Source organism: Polyodon spathula, chromosome 1, assembly GCF_017654505.1.
Source record: "Polyodon spathula isolate WHYD16114869_AA chromosome 1, ASM1765450v1, whole genome shotgun sequence".
NCBI lineage: Eukaryota > Metazoa > Chordata > Actinopteri > Acipenseriformes > Polyodontidae > Polyodon > Polyodon spathula.
Window position 1 is genome coordinate 109,970,169 of NC_054534.1, and position 27,878 is coordinate 109,998,046.

Here is a 27,878-nt window from a genome sequence, read left to right on the forward strand (position 1 = left end):
TTTGATTCATGCTTATTAATGTTAATAAAAAGCTGTTTGTACATACTTAATGCTTTTTTGTTTGTTGTTAATTTGAAAATACGTGTTTATAAAATATAAAAGTTCGATTCAGCTTGACTGAAACACTGCAATGTGTGCACCATGTTGACAAAAACAGTACGTGTGAGGTAAATAAATAAATAAATACAAAGTTTCCTTCCTCTCAGCTACATGGGTCACAAGACCTTGTGGTTCAAATGCGCCTTTGCTTCTATTGGTTCAGGTGGGATCTAATCAGCTGAGGCTTCAGTCCCCTCATTCACACACAGGGAACTTTAGGGTGATAAAAAAAAAAGAAAAATACCTGCATGACTGCGGCCCTGTGGTCGCAGTGTTAATAAACATTTTTTTTTTAAATTAACATTGAACCCGATTGAAATCCAGTGCAACTTTCTAGCACTGAAAGTTTTTTTAGCGTCATACTTTACTTTCACTTTCGTGTGTAGAATTTGTCCAGCGCGGGACACACAAGCACAGTGGTTGAAACAAAATGGCTTGTTCCAAACAAGATGCAAGCCAAATGGAACAGGAGTTAACCTGCCCGATCTGCTTGGAGGTTTTCTCCGAACCCAAGATGCTGTACTGCGGCCACAACTTCTGCAGCTCCTGTCTAGAGGACGTGCTGCGAAAACAGGAGGAAAAGGGGGAGTACAGATGCCCGGAATGCAGCTGGGAGTTTCTGGAGAAGCCGACCCCGAAAAGAAACTTTAAGCTGGCCAACATCGTGGCGATGTTCGAGGCCTCGCAGCGGCCCTCTTCTTCTGACCCGAGAAATACGACTGGCTGCGATTTCTGTAGCGCCGTCGCCGAAAAGACCTGCTTAACATGCGAGATGTCGTTCTGCTTGCAGCACCTGAAACCGCACCTGGAGAAGCCCGCTTTGCGTCTGCACTGCCTGCTCGACCCCTCCGGAGAGCTGGCGGGTCTGAAATGCGCGCAGCACGACGACGTGTTTAAGCTCTACTGCCGCGACTGCAGAAAGCTCGTCTGCACTTTCTGCGTGGTGGAAGAGGAACACAGGACCCATTGCATTAAACCGTTTAAGAATGCGCAACGTGATGTGAAGGTGAGAGTTATTATTCCTTTTTAAGCTGCTGTAACCCGCACTTTCTGCGTGGTGGAAGAGGAACACAGGACCCGTTGCATTAAACCGTTTAAGAATGCGCAACGTGATGTGAAGGTGAGAGTTATTATTCCTTTTTAAGCTGCTGTAACCCGCACTTTCTGCGTGGTGGAAGAGGAACACAGGACCCATTGCATTAAACCGTTTAAGAATGCGCAACGTGATGTGAAGGTGAGAGTTATTATTCCTTTTTAAGCTGCTGTAACCCGCACTTTCTGCGTGGTGGAAGAGGAACACAGGACCCGTTGCATTAAACCGTTTAAGAATGCGCAACGTGATGTGAAGGTGAGAGTTATTATTCCTTTTTAAGCTGCTGTAACCCGCACTTTCTGCGTGGTGGAAGAGGAACACAGGACCCATTGCATTAAACCGTTTAAGAATGCGCAACGTGATGTGAAGGTGAGAGTTATTATTCCTTTTTAAGCTGCTGTAACCCGCACTTTCTTTCATTTAAAGGTCACCATTTAACAAACGGTGGTGTAGTTTACCGAGCTATGTACTTATTTATAAGCTTGTTTAATTGACAGTCCGGTTTGTGGAGCTAATGGATTCCACTGCTGCCAGCAGCTACATAAAACATGTTATTTTTATAATAATAATAATAATAATAATAATAATAATAATAATAATAATAATGAAAAACAGACAAAGTGGAATATAACTTGCAGGATTGTGGTTTTATTTAACAGTGAACATAATCAATCAGTGATTAACAGGGGCAGATCTAGCCTTGTAGCTTGACTGGTTTACTAAATTCTTCAAGATACACAGAAGGTTCCCTGTGACCCGACCTCACCTCAACAAATGTATAACACACTTTAATGAAATGTTCCTTTCAGTGCAGTTTGGAACACATTTGCTAGTACATTTAAGTAACATACTAATAGTGCAACTATAAGAAGAAATACTTAGCTCTTATTCAAATATATAAATAGCTCATGTCTGTTTTTTCCAGTCTTTCTCTAAGCTGAATCCAGCTCTGATGTACAGCTGTTTTAGTTTGTTGCATCACAGATAAAAAATCATTGCCAACTATGACTGCTGCTTTGTGGGATTCTGGTTTCTTGCCGTTCTTTGCTTTGTAACTGCTGAACCCCAGATTTTGTAAAGGGCTTGTGTGTAACCTGTCAACTTACTCTGCATTTTATTTATTTATTTTATTTATTTTTACTGTTTTTCTACAAAAGTGCATGCGAATATTTACAGCAGGCTCCATCAAATCCTGCAAAGACAACGTGTTTTGTTTTTCTATTATAGCGGTTATATACAACACTGTACAGCTCTTTTTTTAAAAAAAAATAGTAATAAAACGTTTAAATAAAAAAAAAATGCCATATGGTGAATGGCAAACTAGGTAGCAACACAAATTTGAAAGAAAAAAAATCATTACATTGTTTGCCCGGGAGAGTTCGTCTTGAAATGCTTCTAAACAGTAAACCTTTTTTTTTTTTAAACATTCCAACAAATACACACTTGACCACAAAGCAGACTCATAGAAATAATTGAATAAATTAAACAATCTGCTTATTTCTTAATCACCAATAACTTTGTGACTGTGGTGTTACTGCTGTTATTATTATTTTTCACTAGATCTTTTCACTCTTTTAAATAGAAGGTTCATGCATTAAGAAAGCAGAATCACTTCTTTGCTAAACTTACAAAAAAACTTAATACCTTAAGCTTAAAAGATTTGTCTGTGCCTTGCCATAGACTCTCTTTGCAGCCATTTGTGGGTTTCTTTATAACCAATAGAAGATGAGCTTTTCCCACAGCTAGCCAATCAGAAGTGATAGGGGTGAGATGTAAACACTTTTTAGAATGTTTGTGTGTAGGTGTCAGATTTCCGCAGTTCATTTTTCAGAAGCTTGCCTGGCTCTCTTTAAATATACCTGGAGTGTCTTTCCAGCGACAGAGCGCACACAGAGCGCACACAGAGTAGATAGATACAACGCCAAAATGTGCTGCCCCTCACACAGATCTTGTTGTCCAGGTGGCGGGCGATATGAATTTCACACCCTTGTTATACATTTGCAAATAATACTAATAATATATTATTATAACAACATATTCAGTTCTAGCACAGTGGGCATTTTCTACGTCTGCTTGAATGGTTTATAATAATTATAATAATAGTTTTTATTTTCTGTAGACCTTTTCATGTGTACATCTCAACACGCTTTACAAGTAAAATCACAACAGACATGTACAACAGTCAGAATTAAAAAATAATAGAAGTTATAATTTAAGTAGATACAAATACCTGTTTAAAAAGGTACGTATTCAGTCGTGTTATAATAATACCAACACTTCCTAGTCCTGAGCATTGCTGAGCCTCGGCGCGAAACTGCAAAATGCCCAATCAGCCACCGAGCAGAGCCTGGTTAAAGGGACACTGAATAGTCCTGCAGGCTGCGGATCACAAGTTACACACAGGAATATAGCAAAATACAAGGTCTGAAATGTAACTTGGGGACAGACCATTCAAGGCTTTGTATGTCAACAACAAGATTTTAAAATCAATCCTCTTAACAGACAGCCAGTGCACTAATAATACTGCCAGAACAGATGTTATATGTTCATGGATTTTAGTTCTTCTTAAGCCTGTAGCTGCAGAATTCTGTCCATACTGTAGCCTGCTGAGGACATGCTTTGATGCACCCATAAGCAAGGCATTGCAGTAATCAGGTCGAGGGAGAATCGGTCATAATCGAGCAATGTTAGAGATGAAAAAACTTGACATTCCGCACGAGAGTCTCAAAGGTTAAACTAAGGTCAGAAATGACACCAAGGTTTCAAATTTCAGAGCAAAGTTCAGCTGATGTGGAGAGCCGAGCAGCATTAACTCTGTCTTCACAGTTCAGCTGCAAAAGGTTGTGGAAGAGCAGAAACATCATTTTAGCAGCCATGTCAGTCTGGCTTGTTATTTTTACAAGGTCAGTCAAAGGGATCCCCTCAAATTCAGTTATAACAGTACTTGTAGTGAAAGAGAAGTTCATGTCTAATATTGTCGATTTTATAAAATTCTAAGAATGTGTTGTACTGATCTGTAGAACCCGATAGCGAGGGCTTGCAGTTTGACTGGAACATTAGATTTATTGTTGAAAAAGATTCCTAGGATTACCACAACCATCCTTGATAAGATTAGAATAAAAGGACGCTTTGGCTGTGTTAATCGCAGCCCTGTAGGAGAATTGATGTTGCCTCCAAGCATGACAGTAAACATTTACACCAGTGTCCTGCCACCTGCATTCAAACTTACGCTCCAGTGCTTTCATACAGTGTAGCTGGTCATTAACTGCAATGCAAGAGGGCCAGGCTTGTCATCTCAAGCATCGTGAATCAGATAATTGATTAACTATTTTATCCTTTTTTTCTTCTACTTTTAAACATATTGTCCTTGAAGCAATTGATCAAAACAGCACTGTCATTCGAGTCATTAAAGCACAAACTATTCATGAATGAATGAAAAGGTGGTGCTCCACAGCTGTTTACATTAATGTAATAGACCCCTTTGTAATTTCATTTACAGAAGGCACTGGGGGAAAATCTTCTGCTGATAGTTGACAAACTTGAAATCTACAAAAACAGACTGCAGCAACAGGAAGAGCAGGAGTGCCAATTAAAGGTAAATGTTGTATATAAAACAGACTGTAGCAATAGCGAGAGGAGTGCCAGTTAATGTTAAATGTTATCTAGAAAAACAGACTGTAGCAATAGCGAGAGGAGTGCCAGTTAATGTTAAATGTTATCTAGAAAAACAGACTGTAGCAACAGCGAGAGGAGGCGTGCCAGTTGAAGGTAAATGTTATTTTATTTGCATGGACTTTAAGACGGTGAAGCAGTTCTGTTATTTTTTAAGAAACATTTTGAAGGAATCAAACGACAGAAGACTAGCTGTTTTGAGAAGCTCCAGCTCCACATGCAGGAGTATAAAACTCAGGTGGAGGAGTGCATTGCATCCGCGGAGGATCAAGCCTGCAGGGACATTGAGACCACTATCCAGAGACTGACGCAGGAGTGCAGCGACCTGCAGGAGATACGAACCTGCCTGGAGAACATCGTGGCAGAAACTGATCCGTTCCAGTGTATCCGGGTAAGAGCAGCGGATCTCAAATGGGTTCAGGGACCCCTCGGGGGCTGTCAAGGGGTGCGGGGGAGGGATTCTGGAAACAAATGTATTTGTTGTTAAACTATGTATATATACAGTGGTTTGCAGAATTGTCCCCCCCTTCTAATAATAATGTCACATTTTGTTGAGTTACAAATAATTTATGCACAGTTTTTCAAACAAACTTTTTTTTTTATTCAAAGCTGTAGTGGTTAAAGTCAGCAAAACTTGTAAAGAAAATGTACAGAATGAAATGTACTGGTTGCATAAGTATTCAGCCCCTTAAGTCAGTACTTGGCAGAAGCACCTTTTGCAGCAGTTACTGCTGTGAGTCTTTTTGGATAGGTCTCTACTAGCTTTGCACAGTAGGATGGTGACATTTTTGCCAATTCTTCACAGGTAAATTGCTCCAGTTCTGGTAAGTTTTTGGGATTATCGATAGACTACAGTCTTCAAGTCTCGGCATACATTTGATTGGATTCAAGTTAGGACTTTGACTGGGCAACACAAGAACCTTAATTATCATCTTGTTCAACATTCCAGTGTGGCTTTAGCTTTGTGCTTTGGGTCATTGTCCTGCTGAAATGTGAATTTCAGAGTTGGCTGACTCAAACAGGTTTTCCTCAAGGATTTGCCTGTTCTTTGCACCATCCATTTTCCCATCTATCCTGACAAGCTTTCCAGTCCCTGCTGAAGAGAAGCATCCCCATAACATGATGCTGCCACCACCATGCTTGACAGTTGGGATGGTGTTGACTGGGTGATGTGCCGTGTTGGGCTTGTGCCAGATGTAACTCTTGGAATTTAGACCGAAACCTTTTTCCACATGTCTGCAGTATCATCTACATGCTTTTTCACAAACTCCATATGTGCTTTAAGATGAAGCTTTTTGAGTAATGGCTTCTTTCCTGCCACTCGTCCATACAGGCCAGCTTTGTGTAGGGACTAGCTTATTGTTGATGTGTGGACACTGACTCCCATCTCAGACACAGAACTTTGCAGATCTCTCAAGGTCATTGTTGGCTTCAGAGTGACATGCCGAACCAGTTTCCTGCTTGCCCGGCTGCTCAGTTTGGGAGGGCGACCTGATCTGGGTGGTATGCTGCATCTTCCACTTCTTAATGATAGACTTCACTGTGCTGCTCTGTGCCTCTTTACCGCTTTATCTCTGGCTTGTTTCGAAAGCTCCTTGGTCTTCATGGTTGCTTTGTAGGATCACTATGTGAGTTGCAGCTTAAAAGTCTTTATATACCTGAGGGAAATTATCCACAAGTTCAACCACTTTGAGTACACCCAGGCTGAAACCATTTCACTCATTTTGTGACCTTTCAAACAAATCATTTTCACCTGAGCTGATTTGGGGCTCCAGTAGCAAAGGGGTTGAATAGTTATGAGATTAATCTGTTTTTCTCTGTAAATCTGACTTCTTTATATTCGATATGCATGTTTTAACTTTATCAGTGTGGAGTAGTTTGTGTAGATTCTCATGTAAAGTCTGATTTGAAAGTGTTGTGGAGTAAGCTCAGGTGACAACAAAATGTGAAAACTTTGCTGTGGGGTGAACACTTCTGCAAACCAGTGTGTGTGTGTGTGTGTGTGTGTGTGTATATATATATATATGTGTGTGTGTGTGTGTGTGTGTGTGTATATGTGTGTGTGTGTGTGTGTGTGTGTGTGTGTGTGTATATATATATATGTGTGTGTGTGTGTGTATGTATATGTGTATATGTGTGTGTGTGTGTATATATATATATATATATATATATATATATATATATATATATATATATATATATATATATATATATATATATATATATATATATATATATATATATATATATATGTATGTATTTTATCAATATATCTTAATTAAGTAAAATATAGGGCTTCTGTTTTTCAGGTTTTATGAATTGAATTTTTTGGTGCTTATTTTTTAGCTATTTTCAAGTTTTATGCAAATCTTTTTTTTTTTTGGGGGGGGGGGGGGCTTTTGTTTTTGATATACTGTATGAAATTGGTGTTTTTCGGTTACTTTCCAAAATGCTTGTTTGTTGTTTTATTTCCTTCTGTCAATATGTATAATAGTAACTTGACAGTACTTGCACACTCAAGCTGTCCTTTCTTTCCTTTGCTGTCTTCCACAACTAAATCCCTCTGGTCACGGGCACATTCTCCTGGGTTTTTTGTGTGGAGGCATTTTTGTACATTTCACCACATTTCTGTTTTAAATCCTCTGTATCTTAACTGTAATATAGCTTGGAATCCCATGAACAAGCCTCCGTCCTGATTGTAATCTTGTTTTAAATCTCGCAAGCAGAGTCTCCAATAGAAATGTAGGAATGTGCTGTCACTCAGTAGTTGGGGCGGGTTTAAAGTATTCAGAACAAATCAATGATAGATGCGGGGAAGTCAGGAAGGCGGGACATTGTCCAGCAGCACTGGGAAATGTATTTATTATTATTTTTGGAGTAGGTATTATTTTAATGGAAAAAGGGTAAAGTCAACGTGAATTTATTAACCATTTCCACAGTTCTTGCGGTGTTTATTGGCTATCCCACCAATTACATTTTTTTTGTATTGGGTGCTGTTTTATCGGGTTTTATCGGTCAAAACCAAAAATCAGAAGAGATATATAATATATCTCATTGGTAAATATGGACTGGTGAGCAGGGTCATAGTGGAAAATGATTGCCCCAAGGGAAGACTATTCTTACCAGTGTGGCTGTAATGCCTAAAGACCGAGGCAAGGTTGGATAGTAAATATGACTTTATATATTTTGTTTAAATATAGCTGATACAGCATAATAAATAACAGAAAATGTTTTCATACCTTATATTAAAGGGTTTTTGGCGTCTGGCTTCCTGACTGCTGCACAGCACTCTCTTAGTGCGTTGAGATCCTGGCCATCATTTGTTTACATCGTCAAGTTGAATTTGTTTGAATTTCAGAGAGTCAGAAGACTTTTTAATCACCATTTTAGTGTTTGAAGCATCTCTCTGGTATGTTTTGTAATTCATTTTAGTGTTTGAAGCATCTCTCTGGTATGTTTTGTAATTCATTTTAGTGTTTGAAGCACCTCTCTGGTGTGCTTTGTAATTCATTTTAGTGTTTGAAGCATCTCTCTGGTATGTTTTGTAATTCATTTTAGTGTTTGAAGCACCTCTCTGGTATGCTTTGTAATTCATTTTAGTGTTTGAAGCATCTCTCTGGTATGCTTTGTAATTCATTTTAGTGTTTGAAGCACCTCTCTGGTATGCTTTGTAATTCATTTTAGTGTTTGAAGCATCTCTCTGGTATGCTTTGTAATTCATTTTAGTGTTTGAAGCACCTCTCTGGTATGCTTTGTAATTCATTTTAGTGTTTGAAGCATCTCTCTGGTATGCTTTGTAATTCATTTTAGTGTTTGAAGCATCTCTCTGGTATGCTTTGTAATTCATTTTAGTGTTTGAAGCACCTCTCTGGTGTGCTTTGTAATTCATTTTAGTGTTTGAAGCACCTCTCTGGTATGCTTTGTAATTCATTTTAGTGTTTGAAGCACCTCTCTGGTATGCTTTGTAATTCATTTTAGTGTTTGAAGCATCTCTCTCGTATGCTTTGTAATTCATTTTAGTGTTTGAAGCATCTCTCTGGTATGTTTTGTAATTCATTTTAGTGTTTGAAGCACCTCTCTGGTATGCTTTGTAATTCATTTTAGTGTTTGAAGCATCTCTCTGGTATGCTTTGTAATTCATTTTAGTGTTTGAAGCATCTCTCTGGTATGCTTTGTAATTCATTTTAGTGTTTGAAGCACCTCTCTGGTGTGCTTTGTAATTCATTTTAGTGTTTGAAGCACCTCTCTGGTATGCTTTGTAATTCATTTTAGTGTTTGAAGCACCTCTCTGGTATGTTTTGTAATTCATTTTAGTGTTTGAAGCACCTCTCTGGTATGTTTTGTAATTCATTTTAGTGTTTGAAGCACCTCTCTGGTATGTTTTGTAACTCATTTTAGTGTTTGAAGCACCTCTCTGGTATGTTTTGTAACTCATTTTAGTGTTTGTAGTATGTTTAGTTATTTTGTAGTATGTTTCATTAATTTCCTGTTAAGTTACAGAATCCTTGTTCAGCAGGTCTTTAACTTTCAGCCATTTTCTCTTGTGAGGAGTGCAGGGGAAATGCGGTGCGTTCCTTTGACAAGAAACAAAACTGGCAGTGATTTGAACTAATCACATGACAGACTATTGACCGGTGGTGTAAGGGGTGTTGTGTTACTGTGTGAGTATTCTCTGAGAAACGAGAGAGACGCTGGGGTTTAATGTTGAAACGAGAGAGACACGGGGGTTTAATGTTGAAACGAGAGAGACACGGGGTTTTAATGTTGAAACGAGAGAGACACTGGGGTTTAATGTTGAAACGAGAGAGACACTGGGGTTTGATTTTGGAAACGAGAGAGACACGGGGGTTTAATGTTGAAACGAGAGAGACACGGGGGTTTAATGTTGAAACGAGAGAGACACGGGGGTTTGATTTTGGAAACGAGAGAGACACGGGGGTTTAATGTTGAAACGAGAGAGACACGGGGGTTTAATGTTGAAACGAGAGAGACACGGGGGTTTAATGTTGAAACGAGAGAGACACTGGGGTTTAATGTTGAAACGAGAGAGACACGGGGGTTTAATGTTGAAACGAGAGAGACACGGGGGTTTAATGTTGAAACGAGAGAGACACTGGGGTTTAATGTTGAAACGAGAGAGACACTGGGGTTTAATGTTGAAACGAGAGAGACACGGGGGTTTAATGTTGAAACGAGAGAGACACGGGGGTTTAATGTTGAAACGAGAGAGACACGGGGGTTTGATTTTGGAAACGAGAGAGACACTGGGGTTTAATGTTGAAACGAGAGAGACACTGGGGTTTAATGTTGAAACGAGAGAGACACTGGGGTTTAATGTTGAAACGAGAGAGACACGGGGGTTTAATGTTGAAACGAGAGAGACACGGGGGTTTGATTTTGGAAACGAGAGAGACACGGGGGTTTAATGTTGAAACGAGAGAGACACGGGGGTTTAATGTTGAAACGAGAGAGACACGGGGGTTTAATGTTGAAACGAGAGAGACACGGGGGTTTGATTTTGGAAACGAGAGAGACACGGGGGTTTAATGTTGAAACGAGAGAGACACGGGGGTTTAATGTTGAAACGAGAGAGACATGGGGGTTTGATTTTGGAAACGCCGCTCAGATGTCCAGGTTTTATTAAAGCTCACACAATCATGCAGTTGCAGTATTATATGGCTGCCACTAGGGTACCAGCAATGGTAGCACTAGTGCGGAAGGATATCATATATACAACAATGTACATGAATACAAATATGCAAAACAAAAACACTGCATTAAACAGCTTGAAAACAAAAGGTGGCCAAGCTCGGGCTGTGCGCTACTCACACTGAAAGGGAGTTCCTGCACCTTCTCCCTGCACAAACTAATGTAAACTCTGGTGGGATTAAAATCCCCTCCCTTTCTAAAGTATCCTACGATCCTGGTTGCACACGCGGTGATCAGTGGTGTAGCTCACCCTGGTTCCACACACAGTGGTGAGGGATTGTCTCCTTCACCTCCAGTTCTGGACGGCCATTCCACTCCAGGTTTAGCAGGTACAATTATATAGCTGACTTCTTCAAGGTCTGGATGGATGTTTAATTGGTTGAATTAAACTATTTAAAAGAGGGCTGGCACAAAGACCAGGATTGGAAGGAACAACTTTGGCCACCCCTGGTGCAAATAATCCAGTTGTTGCTTTTCAGACAGGGTGTAAGTTGGTCAAATGGACCCCAGACCAACTATCACCCGGTGTGAATACACCGAAGAGTTGAAATGTTTGTACATTGCATGCTGTTATACTTGAATCCACAGCAGCACACACTCCACATCTTCCTTAGTGTTACCATCTCTCTCTTCTGCTTGCAGGGGTTCCTCTCTGTGGAAGAAAGGTATGTATTATTGGTTCTTTTTCTGAAATTTTAGCATGTGGTTTATAAAGGAAATGCAACTGAAGTCATTACTTGATAGGTGTACCATTCATAGTTCAGCCACTCAGTAAAATGGTTTGAAGTTGATGGATTTTTCTAAAGACAATGTTTATGTGGAGTGTACTGTACATATTGCAAGGGTTTCTGATGTGGCGTTTAGTCCCAGTAGTCTCCTAGCACTGTGTTTAAAGAGACCTCCTGTGTGTCATGCAGAGTAGATAAGGCAGTACAGGAACAGCATGGAGAGCTGGGAGCAACACCGCTTGAAAAGAACAGCCTCCTCCAAGACTGTGGACTGAAGCTTGAGAAGTTCAGAAGTGAAACTGAGAAACTGCACCAGATTCTGCAAAGTGTGAAACTCAGGATACAAGGTGAGCTCACAGCACAGAGCTGGGGAGACTTCTCAGAGATTTACACTGACCCACTATAACATTAAAGCAACACTAATCAGCTTTGAAAATGTATTTTATTACTGCTCAACAGCTAGTAACATTGGGCCTTATTAACAAAACTTCAAGGATTGTACAGAGAATTGTTGTCGGGAAGGACTTTCTGGTTTAAATCAAATTTGCAGTTTGTGAAACACTTTTCAACTGTTTAAAGACACTTTCTGTTTTTTTTTTGTTAGTTTTGTGAATGATTAATTGATTAAAACAAGTAATTTAGTCCAGTTATATATCCCATCTACTGTATCTAAATATATATAATGCATCAATATCCAACTTGCATTCTCTTGATAGGTTATGATGAAGCTAAAGAGACATTTGATTAGTTCTCAGTGCATCAGTTATTGTTGGTTTCTCTCTCTCCCTCTCTGATAATTTGATTAGGAAATAAGTTCCAGATTACACTCTTGTTATTTTGTGCAGTGGTTAAAGGGCTTTGCTTGAGGAGGCTTGGTGGTCCAGTATTTAAAGAAAAGAGCTTGATACCAGGTCCCCAGTTCTAATCCCCGCTCAGCCACTCACTACCTGTGTGTGACCCTGAGCAAGTCACTTAGCCTCCTTGTGCTCCATCCTTCGGATGCGGTGCAAAACCGAGGTCCTATTGGAAGTGATTGCAGCAGTCGTTGATGCATATTTCAAACCCTAGTCTCTGCAAGTCGCTTTGGAGAGATGACTAATAGATTAACCGTTTGTGGTCCTGTGTCAGACCAGGTCCAACATTACAATTTTCCCTTTCCAGTCCGATGTCGGACCCTGTCCGACATCATCAAAAAGACGTAAAGCACAGGTCTAAAGTAATTTTTTCTTTGGAAAAAGCAGAGAAAACCTTCCATTGGCCAAGTGAGACCAATTTATGCACGTCTATACAGAGGTATGTGAAAAATACAGCGAACAAGGGGTGGGGCTTGGCTGGAGATACAGTTCTGAGTGTCCTTTTGCAATTCCATGCCTTTTAAACATGTTTTATTGTGGGGGGGGGGGGGGGGGGGGGTTGTATTTTAAACAGCGTGTGTGAAAATAAATTGGACCTGACGCACCTGACAAGCGCTGAATAAATTATTAATAGTGGATGCCCAGTTTGCCTGTGGAACGGGCAATGTGGTGTGATGCATTGCTGTTATGGATTCTGTCCCGTCTGAGATGAGGTTAAAAGTTCTATGAATCACAAATGCAGATGAGCCCTTTGCATAGTAGTTGAGACATTATCTTGATTCCACTGTTCAAGCTTAGAGAATGTTTATAAATACTCATCAGAAGATTCCTTAAACATTCCTGAAAATACATACAAGTTTTTTTTAATAGGACCCACCATCACTGTTCCATCTTTTCTTGTGCTGAAGATCTGCTGTATTTTATTTTTTATATATACAGTAGATGCTGCTTATTAGCAAGCTCTCGGTTACCAGCAGAAAGTTGTTCAGGGAGGCTGTGAGTCCAGTGGTTAAAGAAACAGGCTTGTAACCAGCAGGTGCCAGCTCAGCCACTGACTCACTGTGAGACCCTGAGCAAGTCACTGAACCTCCTTGTGCTCCGTCTTTCGGGTGAGACGTTGTTGTAAGTGACTCTGCAGCTGATGCATAGTTCACACACCCTAGTCTCTTGTAAAGAGCTTTGTGATGGTGGTCCACTATGAAAGGCACTATAAAAAAAAAAAAAAAAAAAAAAAAAATTATATATACAGTGTGCGCGTGTATATATATATATGTTATAAAGTGAAACGCCACATTTTCAAGTGTTTATATATGAGAAAAGTTGTAGAAACAGTGCACTGAAATACGTCTTGGTTCATTATAGTGTTAAAAAATAAACATGAAAAACAGCAAATATCAGAACAAACAACTCTTTACTAATACTACACTGATGTGTAAAACAAAAAAGTATAAACAGTTCTGTATTGTACACGTAGTACTACAGCAAGGTACTACCAATATCCTTAAAAACAGTGAACACACTTGCTATACAGGACTGACATTAATACAGAAGCATCATTTTAACAGAAGTAGTTGTCCAATGTTGTTTGTTTTTTACGATTCCCCGCCTCCAGCTGTAAATCGCTCTCAGTTTTGCGTGCAGCTTCGTAGCCAGTTTAAAAATGCTGCTCCAGCAGATTTTGAGATGCTAAGCTTTTCTGCTACCCGTGCTTGTTTAGCACCGGGTTCACGTAGTGCCTCCAGAATCTGAACTTTATCGGCTGGAAATAGACGCTGTGATGCGTGCGCGCAATGCGTTCCCGTGTGTACCGTAGCCATAGAAATTGTAAAGAAAAGTTGTCATTAACCCTTTGCTGCAAACACACAATATAAGTTTGACGAAACTTGATATATCTCAGCCGTCCAATCAACTATCTTGTTTATTTTTCAATGGGACATAGCCATGGCTAATGAGTCGCTTTTTTATTTTATTTTTAGAAATGAACTTTATACACACTTTTTAAAATATTACTTCCGGAATTATGTGACTTCTAAAGACAATTGGTTGCACCAGAGTTTATTCAGGTGTGTGATAGCAAAGGGGGTGAATACTTATGCAATCAATTATTTTCTGTTTTTATATTTGAAATTAATGTAGAACAATCTGTAGATTTTATTTTTCACTTTGACATTATGGACTTTTTTTAATTTGATCAGTGGCAAAAACTCCAAATTAAATCCGTGTGTGTGTGTGTGTGTAACCTGTGTTTTTCTTAAAAGCCCTTGGGGCAGTAAGCAGTCCAGCATCCTCGGATCGGAGAGCCCATCCATTAATTTAAGGGATTAAAAGATCCCTTAAGAATGATGGGACCAGACCATTGACGGCTCTATAGGTTAAGAGTAGGACCTTAAAATCAACCCTAGAATGCACCAAGAACAATGTAGGGCTGCTAGCACAGGGGAAATATGTGAAATCTTTTATTGTTCTTGTTAAAACCCTGGGTTTGGGATAAAACATAGCTTGGGATACCTAAAAACAGGGCGTTGCAGTAATCAAGCCTAGATGATACAAAGTCATGCATCAATCTCTTAGCATCCAGCAGCGAAAGAAAGCATCTTACTTTAGCAACATTTGTAAGGCGATTGGGATATATACACTATACTGTATATATTGACATTTTGGTTACGTTCCTAATATGCAGTATAAATAAAACTAACAATCCAATTTATTATTACATTTATTCATATTCTCAAAGGAAGAAGAGTAAAGGTTAGGCTTCATAGTTAAAAACATATATATAAAGAAGAAACAAATTACAACATTCAAGTGAAAGTAATGCATTGTTAAATGTTCATAATGAATCCTTGATGTGCTCTCTGGTCATAGAGTTCATTAGTGAACCAGTCTAAATAGTTAATCATGCATTGTTCGGTTTAGTCATGCATTACATGCGCCAGCTTCCAAGTGGCTAAGTACACATGTACAATGCCCACCATCTAGTTGAATAGACGCACATTACGCATTGTGACAATATCAATATCATGGCGTCAGTTCAGTTACTTGTAAACACACAATATAAGTGTGATACTTATTCTGTTGGTGCAGTTTTTAGAGCAAAGTCTTCTTCCCACAGTCGTCCTCTTTGTAGAAGTTAGCTGTGCAGCAGCGCAGTGCAGTATTTTTTTGAAGTCTGTACTGTAGGCAAAAGCTTTCATCATCCGGAGGCAGCCCACCCTCTCCAGGGGCAACTTTGAAAATTACATCATTGCTTCTTTGTTGAAGAACTTCAGAGTTTGATGAGTTGAGAGCAATGAGATTGAAGAAAGAGCAAATCCAGAGCATCCAGAGAGAGAGAGTGAAAATCCTTGTTTTGAGTTTAAATAACAAGATGTATAGGTGTTCCCTTGTACTGTAAACAAGTACTTATCGGTCCTTCCATTGGTCCACAGTATTTGATAGACAGTTGCGTCTCACACAAAAAGGGTGTGTTAGAAATGGAATGTATCCGTCTTTTATTATCAAAGCATTTTACATTTATCATTTAAACCACCTATTCAATATAAGTTTAGTTACATTCATTGGAGAAGCATACAGACTTCAGTTTCATTCTCTATACAAAATTACGGTTACAAGCATAAAACACTTCATAACACAATCGAAGGATAATATCTAAAAATTGTTATTAGTTTATAATACTCATTTAAAACACAATAAACACTTCAGATTTATTGGGAAACTTACTTAAAATAACTATTAAACTTGTGTCCACAAGTTATGTAATTAAAAATGATTCTTAAAGCATTTTAACTAACTTTTAACACAATAATGGTACAAGTGCACTGTCACTTAGCAAGTTTTGTGACACCTTAGGAGACTAGACAATAAGATAGCATTTTGGAAGGCAAGCTTCAAAGAGTTAACACAGTCTGTGGCATGTGCCTTATCTAATCAGCTTTGAAGTAACAACCCATTCCCCACAGCATGACACACAGACAAGAGTCTGAATGAAATATCTGGAAAATGCTTGTATTAAAATGAATTTAACCATGAACTTCCTTGACACCATTATTGTTTAGAATGCACCTGATCCACATGAGTGCTTATCTTAATGTCTCGATATTGCAGGGTCACAGTACATACCAAGGTGACGTGTATTCTTTTAACAGGTTTCCAGGAGCTGACATTCGACCCCAACACGGCTTCTCCCAAACTGATGCTGTCTGAGGATGGCAGGACAGTGAGGGGTACTAAAGAGAGTCAGCCTCAGCCTGATCACCCAGAGAGGTTTGACTACCACCCCCAGGTGCTGTGCACTCAGAGATTCACCTCCGGGTTCCACTGCTGGGAGGTGGAGGTGGTGGAGTCTGGGAACTGGGCAGTTGGGCTGGCTAATAAGACCATGCCGAGGAAAGGTTGGGATAACGGCGCCCTTCTGGGCTACAACGCTGACTCCTGGTGTGTGTACAGTGTCTTCAGTAGTCTGACTGTGTGGCACAACAACCAGAGGGAGGTGCCACTGCACACTGCAGCCCCGCGGAGAGTCAGGCTGCTGCTGGACTATGACTCTGGGGAGCTGTCCTTTTACCACATGGCCACTTCTCCCATACTCTTATACAGGTTCACAACCAAGTTCACGCAGGTTGTCTGCCCTGCCTTTTGGGCTGGTCCGGGGACAAAACTAACTCTTCATGAAGGCTCTGATCTTTGAATGCAAGTAGTTTACAGACTGAGAGATGGGTTCATCATTGGGATTCCTGTGAGAACAGGACCAGATACAGTTTGTATAAACATTTGAAATGTCAAAATCATTTTTCCATGTAACTTTGCAGTGCAATTGTTATTGTTAAAAAATCGGCATTTGACCAATAGTAAAGGAACGCTACCTTCCTACATATTTTGGAGTAATTATTAACCCTTTGTTGCATTGCATCAGCGAGATCAAGCATGCTGTCACCAGTATGTTTTTAATTTATATAATAATGAGTAAGTGAAATCTTTTTGGTTTTTATTTTGCTACAAATTCATAAGGCATATTTTTTTAAGCTGTGGGACTATAAATATCATCAAAGATCAAAGAAAATCAACAACTATAACAGAAATATATATATATTTTCACAGAAGATGAATTTATAGATACCCAAGTATGTTAAACTAAAATACATTAAAATATATTTGAATTGTGTTTGTTTGGTGTTTATTGCTTTTATAGAAAACATCATGTGTATTTATAGCAAAGTGTTTAATGTAAAGTATATTGCTTTCCAAAAAGAGTGCCAGTTTCATCCCCATTTGCCAGTATTGAAGAGCAATGATGTCTTTGCTACGTACATTCCAGGTATGCAAAGGTATGCTGTGCGTTTCAGTGAGATGCAGGACGTGCTGACCAGCCAGCAATCTGCAACAGTATTACCCAGGTGACCAATGCATCAGTATGGAAAGCCCACCATTCACAAGTCATATGTCTCATGATAACAATATTATTTGAACAATTCCCTCTCTCACAATACAGGAGCATGAGTCATTGCATATGTTTAAAACAACTACATTACTGCATATCCACCACAAGGTGTCACCATATTCCAAATTCAACATTAATAAATCTTCAGATTAATATGTTCTTCATAATATGAAATCAATTTTTCACCATAATACACAAGTCCATTTCACCAATTTGTAATTTTTTTTTTTTTTTAAAGTTTAGAGAATGAAACCATTCATCCAAGAGCTCTTGCTTATCTCAGTTTTACAGTTGCGAGTGCCTGTATATTCACCATAGGGGGGCTCTCAGGAGGATATAACTGAACTAGTGAAAGAGATCCCAGTGCAGTTCCTATCCCCCTGACTAGAGGGAGCCATTACAGCAGCATTCTTTATTGTGTGTGTATGAGTGCGAGTGCCAGCGGTCTCAAGGAAGACACTTTGCATTGGCAGCACATGCTTCAGTGCTCTGGGAGTGTTTATAGCCCTGTGAGCTTAACACTTCATGATTGAGAGCAGCCCTTCAGTCAACACAATCTGAAACAACAATGAGTTTTATAATTCCCTTCATCTGCTCGCTGATAATCTTCACTCATGGTAAGAAATCGTTTACTAAAAGGATTACATTATAAAGAAAGGGGGAAATGTGCTTTAAAGAAGCTCTTGATAGTTTAACCGCTTTGGGTATGTCATGTTAAATAAATAATGTTTTAAATGAATTTTGAATTATATTCAATACTTGTTTTATGTTTAAAAGTGAATAGTGTGTTTACATATTTTAATCTATCTTTTTAGATTCCAGTGGACAGACTTTGACTCAGTCTCCATCAGTTAAATCTGTTCTCCCTGGAGATACTGTCACTATCAACTGCAAAGCCAGCAGCTCTGTGAGCAGCTACCTAGCCTGGTACCTGCAGACACCTGGAGAAGCTCCTAAACTCCTGATCTACAGTGCAAGCAGCCTTCAATCTGGGATCCCAGCTCATTTCAGTGGCAGTGGATCTGGGACTGACTTCACTCTGACCATCAGCGGTGTCTAGGCTGAAGATGCAGGAGATTACTACTGTCAGCAGGGTAGCAGCTCCCCTCTCACACAGTGATACATGTCTGTACAAAAACCTCCCTCAGCTTGACTGCACAGTGACTGCACTGCTGCAGCTGGACCTGCTGCAGGTGCTGAGGGGGAAGACAATGACACGGGACACGGCCTGTGGTGGCAGCTCAGTGGTTTGACTAAAGCATGGCACAGAGTAAGATTGTTTTCTTCAAACAGTGTAGTGTTTCTGTGATGAGGACTAATGTACACAGGGGGTCAGCTGAGATGAGCAAACTCATTGCACTTGTGAGCTGAGCTGTTCAGCCCCAGCCTCCGGCAGTAAAAGGCATAAAAGACTGTAACACAAAGAATTGTTGACTGGATTTAATGAGCGAGCGGCTGCTTTGCTTATTGCAGACTAGCCCTCTGCTCCACCCAGCCCCTTAGTAACACTGGACATGATTACACCACCTAGCTCACCTAGTCACTATTATTACACTTTCAATTGCTCTTTACGTGATTCAGATTTACAAATGTGCTTTTGATATACAGACAGATTAACAAAGAAATAAAGAGTGTCTCATAGTGTTGTCAATGTGACTGAGAATTGAATAAGTCCACTTTGAAACTATCCAGTGTTGTTGAATGCAATGTTCACTCAGTCCAGCCTGTTTTGTATCTTCTGTCTCCAACCTGTGCTGCTTTGTGACACTCTTGTTAATCCTAGTTCTGTTGCTTTCTGTTTATTCTTCAGTAGAGCTGCTCGAAATAGTTATAAATCAAAACTCTGTATAACCCTGATTTATAAATGTTTCAAAAACTCTGTATAACCCTGATTTATAAATGTGTCAAGAGCTCTGTATAACCCTGTGATGGGGGTTGGTGGGTGTAGCGCTTGTGGGACCGGAAGTGACGACACAGAGGCAGGAAGTGGGGTGCAACCTGCGCACCAGCAAGGCAGAGCTGGGCAGGGTTTTAATAATTCACAAAAATACTAACAAAAAGGCGGTATTTCACAAAACAAACAAACAAAAGAAACTCCCGGAAATGCCAGCAATGGTAATCCTGGGTTAGAAAACAAATGAATAAACAAGTCCCGAACACAATAAATCAAAACATGTAAAGTTCACGGCCGTTCCAGCTGTCGCCATGTTGGTGATGGCGCTGTGATGAAGTCTGCTCTCCTCCAGCTGTGTCTATGGCTCACAACAGTGCTCATTGTCCTGGACGGGAGGGAAAGGGTTCGGGTGAACTCGCAAAAGTCCACCGGGGTTGGGAAAGAGAGGGGAAGGTAGCAGGAATTCCAGACAGGCAGCTGTTTTCCAGAGCGCTGGACAGGCAATCGCACACAGTAGTAACACACGTTCCAACAGCATGGCTTCTTCCAGCTTGCTACCCCAGGACAGAGAGAGTGAGCAGAGGAAAAGGTGCTGCTAAATAGGGTTGAGCCCCACCCCTGCGATTTCCTGGTCATGCTGAGTCATGCTGCTCAACATGGCCGCTGCCTGGCAAGCACTGTTACTGCTGGCAGCTCTCCAGCATCGCCAGTGGTTGGGAGGGCACATTACAGCACCACACAGCTCTCACCCTGTGATAACCCTGATTTATAAATGTGTCACTGTTAGGGTTTCAGATTATACATTTGATATTATAATTCTTAATAACAGCAATTATTTATAAATCATTATGTGTGATATGCACACTAGACAAATGAACTGATTCACATGCAATAAAAAGAAAAACAGCATAAAAGCAATGCTGCACAATACAATAGATTTCATTGTCTTTCCACAGGGCAGCCACATATTGCAGGTTCTAATAAAACCACTGCAATACAAGTACATATAGTTCAAATACAAACGCATTCATAATATTGTAATAAAATATTAACAAGCAATACTTTAGTTTGATACTAATTTAGTATAGTTTACTCCACTGTGCCGGTGAGTGGTAGCACCCAGAACGTTTTCTTTGTTAAAATGAAACAGCAATGACCTGCAATTTAAATTCTGATACACACTGGATGGCAATGGATCCTCTGTTACACATACTGTCTGATAAGGTTTACCTTTTTATTTCTATTGATTGATTTGAAGTTCTGCATAAATAAATATTAGGACAATTCATTCTAAAGTGCTGGCAGAACTAACCCCCCATCATATGGACTCACAACGGTGTTCACGGTTCAGCTCTCATATAGCTATTTCTAACAGGATTTGCATGAAGGAAGGAGCTTTGCATACCTGTGCATGCTTCATTGCTCAAACCCTTTTAACTGAAGACGCACATTATTGTTCAATCACTGTTCAGACCTTTCAGAGCTCCTGAAACACACAATAAAATGATGTCCTTGTTTCTCTTGGTTGGGACTCTTGTCATGTGTTAGAATATAAATTGCATTTCCACATTAAAAATGATTAACTGCACCTTTTTCTTTTTGTTCCTCAGTCTCCAGTGGGCAGATCACTATGACTCAGACTCCTTCAGCACTCTCTGCTCTCCCAGGAGAAAGAGTCTCTATCAGCTGTAAAGCCAGCAGCTCCCTTGACAGCAGTGGTAAAAGCTACCTAGCCTGGTACCTACAGACACCTGGAGAAGCCCCTAAACTCCTGATCTATCTAGCAAGCACCCTTCAATCTGGGATCCCAGCTCGTTTCAGTGGCAGTGGATCTGGGACTGACTTCACTCTGACCATCAGCGGTGTCCAGGCTGAAGATGCAGGAGATTACTACTGTCAGCAGTTTTACAGCTCCCCTCTCACACAGTGATACATGTCCGTACAAAAACCTCCCTCAGCTTGACTGCACAGTGACTGCACTGCTGCAGGTGGACCTGCTGCAGGTGCTGAGGGGGAAGACAATGACAGTTGCTCGAGACTGGAACAGAAAAAATGAACTTCATAAAACCATGACACCCAGTAATAGTTATGTATATTTATTTTTAAATTAGATGCTTCCATGTTCAAAACGATCATTACAGACCATACATGTTAATCCTGCTCCCCAGTCCATTATTACTATATAAGTAATAAACACCCTTTGTTCCAATATGAGTGAGAGTTAAACACGACTCTGAAATATCTGGGAGTGATTGGAGCTCCCACAAGGTGCGCTGGACACTCACAATGCCGGGGTGTGGCAGGGTGGCTCAGTTAAACACTCTGAATACAGAAACTCCAACCCCAAGTTATCAACAGACTAGTCACCAAAGAAATGCTGTGGCAGGGATGGTGTTAATTTCCTATCCCTGCCAAAATAGATGTGAGAATGTGACTGGAGCTGATTGAATAATTGATAATTAGGCTCCAGCCACATGGTATAAAAAAGATAGAAAATCCTTTGTTTGGTGGAGGGAATTTGGGAGTGAAGAAGTTTGGTTATTTTTTGTTTCTGTTATTGTGTTCGTGACTTGTTTTTGTTAAACCTTTTATTTTGCTCTGTGAGCAGTGTATTGTTCAATTTTTTTATTTATTTGTGTTTATTAAACTGCGAAGCCGCGCTTACACTGCAGCTTCCTTGTCTCTGAGTCTCCTTGCCTGCCGATACCACCTGGGCCCGCAACGCTATCCTGTTACATATGGTGTTAGCATTGGGATAGCACCCCTAGAGACTCGGAGTGGGACTGTAGTTTGTTTTTGTTTTTTTGGGGGGAAAAAAAAAAGATGGTGTGAAAAAGCTGCAAGAAGCAGCACAAGCGGCAGCAGCCAGAACAGCTGAGCAAGTGGTGGTGGTCCTGGGTTCCGATGCAGTTTGGACCCCCAGACTGGGCAGCCGAACAGGAACAGTGGAGAATGGAAGGGCCTCCTATGTTCGGTGCCTGTGGCGAGATTGGGCACGTCCAGGAGGACTGCCCTTACGGTGACCCCCAGTATGAGGAAGCCTGGAACCAGGGTCTGGTTGGGGATGTGGCAGTTCTGGGCGAGGGACCAAACCCGGCCAACACCCAAGAGGGAGGAGCCCGAACAGCCACAACCCAAGCTGGCACCCGCAGGGGAAGAGTGTCTGCTGGCCCCACCACAGCCATCAGAGGAGAACAGCTGGGAAGCTTTCCTCCACACTTTGGGGGTGACCACCGAGTTCTACCTCTGCGGGGAGTGGGGGCACTTTACACTCAATTGCCCCCTCCCTCTAGAGGAATGCCTGCTGTGCCCATCCCCACGAGCATAGGGAGAGTGCCTGCTGGTCCTGCCTCCACCACCCATAGTAGAGAAAGAAGACCTGCTGTGGCTGTCTCCACCAGCAGAAGGAGCATGGCTGCTGGTCCCCCGACTGCAGCCAGAAGGGGAGGAGCCCCTGCCGCCTTCGCAGCCGGAAGGGGAGGAGCCCCTGCTGCCTTTACCATCAAGAGCAGAGGAGCAGGAGCTACCTCTGCCTCCACCACCACCATTGGGAAAAGTGGAACTCCTGCTGCCGCTTTCATGGCCAGGGGCTCCCCTGCTGCAGTTGCCTCCCGAGGGTCCATTGTCGCCGTAGCCTCCCAGGGGACCACTGCTCCCGTCGCCTGCCTTGCACCGCCCAAGGATGCCACGTCTGCATCGTCTGGGGCTGTCTGGTGCTCCACGTTGCCTGGGGCTGTCTGGTGCTCCACATTGCCTGGGGCTGTCTGGTGCTCCACATTGCCTGGGGCTGTCTGGTGCTCCGCATTGCCTGGGGTTGTCTGGTGCTCCACATTGCCTGGGGCTGTCTGGTGCTCCGCATTGCCTGGTAAAGCCTGTGTCTCTCTTATATTCCCTCACAGGGGAGATATAGGGGATTCCAACGGCTCCTGGGTGAAGCGGACCCCAACGGCTCCCAGGACGTAGAGGACCCCGACGGACCCAGAGGAAGCGGAGGGGTTCTGAGGGCTCTGCTTCACCTGGGACGCCAGCGGTCTTCGAAGGCGTCCGCCTGCGGGCTCTGCTTTCGCGAAACGGGGTCAGTGGCTCGAGACGCATGGTGTCACAGTGAGCTCTGCTACGCATGGTGTCACTGAGGGCTGTGCTTTGCCTGGCGTCGCTGGGGGCTCTGCTTTGCCTGGCGCTGCCGAAGGCTCTGCTTCGCCTGGCATCACTGAGGGCTCTGCTTCACCTGGGGTCGCCAGCTCTGCTTCGCCTGGTGTCGCTGAGGGCTGTGCTTCACCTGGGGTCGCTGAGGGCTCTGCTTCGCCTGGGGTCGCTGAGGGCTCTGCTTCGCCTGGCGACACTGAGGGCTCTGCTTCACCGGGGGTCGCCGAGGGCTCTCCGCTTCGACTGGGATCACCAGCTTTGCTTCTCCTGGGGTAATCGCCAGCTCTGTTTCGCCTGGGGGCTCTGCCAATCCTGCATCCCACAAAGAGGGGAAGGTGAGGAGACCACCTCCACCACAGCCCCCGACCACCACTCCTGTGTCACAGCCCGGCACCTGGGTCCCCTGTCACCTGGTCTCGGTCCCGCCAAGTGGGTGCCAAGCTATGGACTAAATCTCCCTCAAGAATGGGAGAACAAAAGAGGACTTGGGGGAGGGTGGAGGGCATTCAAGCTGGGGGGGGCAGGGGGTGGCCGTTGGGGCACAAGGGGGTATATGTGGCAGGGCAGGGCCCTGCCTGTAAATATTATTTTGTGGTGTTTTGGTGGTGGATGGCAGGGATGGGGTTAATTTCCTATCCCTGCCAAAATAGATGTGAGAATGTGGCTGGAGCTGGTTGAATAATTGATAATTAGGCTCCAGCCACATGGTAGAAAAAAGGGAGAAAATCCTTTGTTTGGTGGAGGGAATTTGGGAGTGAAGAAGTTGTTTCTGTTAGTGTGTTTGTGACTTGTTTTTGTTAACCCTTTTATTTTGCACTGTGAGCCGTGTTTTGTTCAACTTCTTGATTTATTTTTGTTGATTAAACCGCGCAGCCGCGCTTACACTGCAGTTTCCTTGTCTCTGAGTCTCCTTGCCTGCCGACACCACCTGGGCCCGCAACGCTATCCTGTCACAGATGTATACAATACAGTTCATATTTCTATAGCACCTTTCATCACAAGCATCACAAAAAATTGCAGTAAACTATTCATTAAAAACAGCCTAATAAAAAATGTAATACAATTGACATAAAAAAGATGTGAGTTTAATTGTAAAATTACAAAAACTAACATAGTAAACTAATTGGTAAAAATAGAACAAATTAATAAGACCTCCCAATTTTAATACAATTAGAATTTAAAAGAACGAAAATGCAGTTTTGATATGAAAACAAAGATGCAAAAGCAATTTTGTAAAATACTCTTTCAATCTTGATTTCAATACAGTAAGAGTCCCAGCTTCCCTGACAGAAGAAGGCAGGCATTCCACAATGTAGCAGCTTTGCCTATTATTATGTTTATTACCCCTTCCTTTGTTTATTGCCTTTAAACCCTTTTCCCTGCGCAGAGGAGTCTGTGAGAGTGTGGTATCAATAATAACGTGGCAGGAGACAGTTATAAAGTAGCACATTATATTGTATTAAAACACTAAGAAAATGGAATGATTTAATGTTGCACTTCCCATTTACAATCAGTAATCTTTTGGTCATTAGTCATCGTGATTTAATCACAGAATTCTTGTTCTCTTGTTTCACCATCAACTGGATTATCACAGTTAGACAGTCAGAGTGCAGTTAAGAATCACTCAATAGACCCATGGGAAGCTATCTTACAGAACATGCTTATAATCCACAGCATTCCAGATGCCCTCAAGTAGACTTTTAAAAAGCTTACAGAGGGAGGCATCAATGAACACTGTAAGTGTTTGAGTTGAATCTGTTGAACCCAGTACAGGACACTTGACATGTTTCTGATGCTGATGTTACAAAGTGTGTCACTTCTCATGGGAATCATGAGGTTTAGTGTATTCACCATGAATTCACTTGGAAGTGTTTTCAGTGTCAATGTGCCTCCTGAACTCATTCCTTGTGTTCTTCAGCAGTCCTTCATGTGTAATTAATGAACCTCACTCTAAAGTGCTGGCAGCACTAACCCCCCAATCATATGGACTCTCAGCGGTGTTCACGGTTCAGCTCTCATATAGCTATTTCTAACAGGATTTGCATGAAGGAAGGTGCTTTGCATACCTGTGCATGCTTCATTGCTCAAACCCTTTTAACTGAAGACGCACATTATTGTTCAATCACTGTTCAGACCTTTCAGAGCTCCTGAAACACACAATAAAATGATGTCCTTGTTTCTCCTGGTTGGGACTCTTGTCATGTGTTAGAATATAAATTGCATTTCCACATTAAAAATGATTAACTGCACCTTTTTCTTTTTGTTCCTCAGTCTCCAGTGGGCAGATCACTATGACCCAAACTCCTTCAGTGCTCTCTGCTCTCCCAGGAGTAACAGTCTCTATCAGACACCTGGAGAGGCTCTGTGGCAGAGCACAGCTCTGCTCTTTAGAAATTGGCAGGGATGGGGTTAAATTCCCCTACCTGCCTTGGTTCATTGTGTTCAGGTGGCTGGGGTTGATTAGATGATTAGTTTAATTAACGATCAATCAACGCCCAGCCACCTGACATAAAAGGAGGCCTCTGCTTTTGGGAGGAGGGAGCTGAGGAAGCAGGTTTTGGTTTTGGTTTTGGTTTTGGTTTTGGTTTTGGTTTTGGTTTTGGTTTTGGTTTTGGTTTTGGTGTTTGTGATTTTTGAATGTTTTGAATCCAGTGAAGGCATTGCCCAGCCTGGAAATTGTGAGTGTATTTTTGCTTTATTTTGTTTATTTTGTGTTTAAATTGCTTTGTTTTGGCCCTTGTGCCCTTTCATTTTTGTGTTTATAATAAAATAGTTATTTTTTTGAACTCCAGACTGTCTCTGGGCCTCTATCCACTCACCAGCCTGCCACAGGCTCCTAAACTCCTGATCTATTACGCAAGACACTTACCTTCAAGAACACAACTTCCAGTTCTGAGGCAGGGGGTTTTGTGCTTGTTAGCACTTCCCTTTACAAGCTGCACGTGGGAATTCTAGGTATAGCATTGTGCAGTGATGCCATTGCCACTGGTTGTGCATATGGTTCTACTTGAAGGTATTTGTAATCAATAGATGCTCAGCAAGTACATTTTGAATATTCTATTTTGAAACACCTGCACAATATTGTGGTTTTTCAATTATTAAAACTATGCAGTAGCCTCACAAAGATTGAAGAGCTCTGCAGTTATTTATCAGCAAATCTGGTTGTAAACACTTTCCCATGGTGAGGTCTGTCAGATCTTTTTAACTTGATTCAGGAGTGGTGTACATGCCTTCCTAATGCTAAATCAAAAATCATTTTTTAAGAAAATGTGTGTGTAACAGGGTTGAGGCTGGGTGTGAACTGGTACCCCTGTGAAATACAAGCGAGCGTCTAAACCACAATGCTAAAGAGCCAGGCTCATCTACAGTCATGATTTTAGAGCTTTGAACCTCATCTAACCTCACCGATGGGAGAGAAAAGAATCCGTAACCGTAACAGTAGTGTATCACACCACACTGCCCACTACACTCCTCCACCTTTAACCTTGTCATGACACCAATGGAACATGGCACAGGCTGGGCACGAGCCAGCAACACCGCACACAGCAAGCAAGAGTCTGAACCACATCTCATCTCACTGACAGGACGGGACAGAATCCATAACCGTAGTGTTATCAGACTACACTGGACTTACATCATTATTCAAAACTCCTCCATAATTCCTCCTCATCTTAAATTTCACTCACAGGCACAACTTTTTCTCAAGACAGATCTGAGGGGGGAAAATTCCTTACAACTGCCCTTGCAAAACTCAGGTTTCCTTTGCAGATCTGTCCCTGCACTCCTGATTCTTTCATGCTTTTCTTTTCTCTGGTTTCGTTTCTCTGCAAGTTCCACAGGGCTGTGCAGCTGCTTGGTTGATAAAAACAGCTTCTCATTAATCCATGTGGTCAGACCCTAAATGGCAATCAATTAATCAGTTTAGAGCCTGGCCATATTCAACACCAGTTTACCAGGGATAGGCTTCTAACCCCCTCCCTGCTAGATTTACCAAACATCTTCAAAATCAAACAAACTCTATTAATAATAATAATAATAATAATAATAATAATAATAATAATAATAATAATAAATAATAATAATAATAATAATAATAATAATCTGTGGCGGGGCGTGGTGCCCCTGTCACAGGGGGGCATAAGCAGTTAACAGATAAGCAGTTACCTGTTTCTTAAAGTCCAGTTACATGTTAAGTAACAGTCCGTGTTTAAGAGCCGTTACCACTATTATTTATCATTTATACTGT

At 41.5% G+C, this 27,878-nt stretch overlaps 1 protein-coding gene across 1 annotated transcript; it reads left to right on the top strand.

Moving 5' to 3' along the window:
- Positions 1-270: 270 nt before the first annotated feature.
- On the top strand, positions 271-17,316 carry LOC121314176 (E3 ubiquitin/ISG15 ligase TRIM25-like). The gene is made up of 6 exons (XM_041247222.1): positions 271-1,105; positions 4,692-4,787; positions 5,022-5,255; positions 11,216-11,238; positions 11,491-11,648; positions 16,301-17,316. The coding sequence occupies exons 1-6, from the start codon at positions 530-532 to the stop codon at positions 16,840-16,842; spliced, it is 1,629 nt and encodes a 542-aa protein (XP_041103156.1). The 5' UTR covers positions 271-529; the 3' UTR covers positions 16,843-17,316.
- Positions 17,317-27,878: the final 10,562 nt, after the last annotated feature.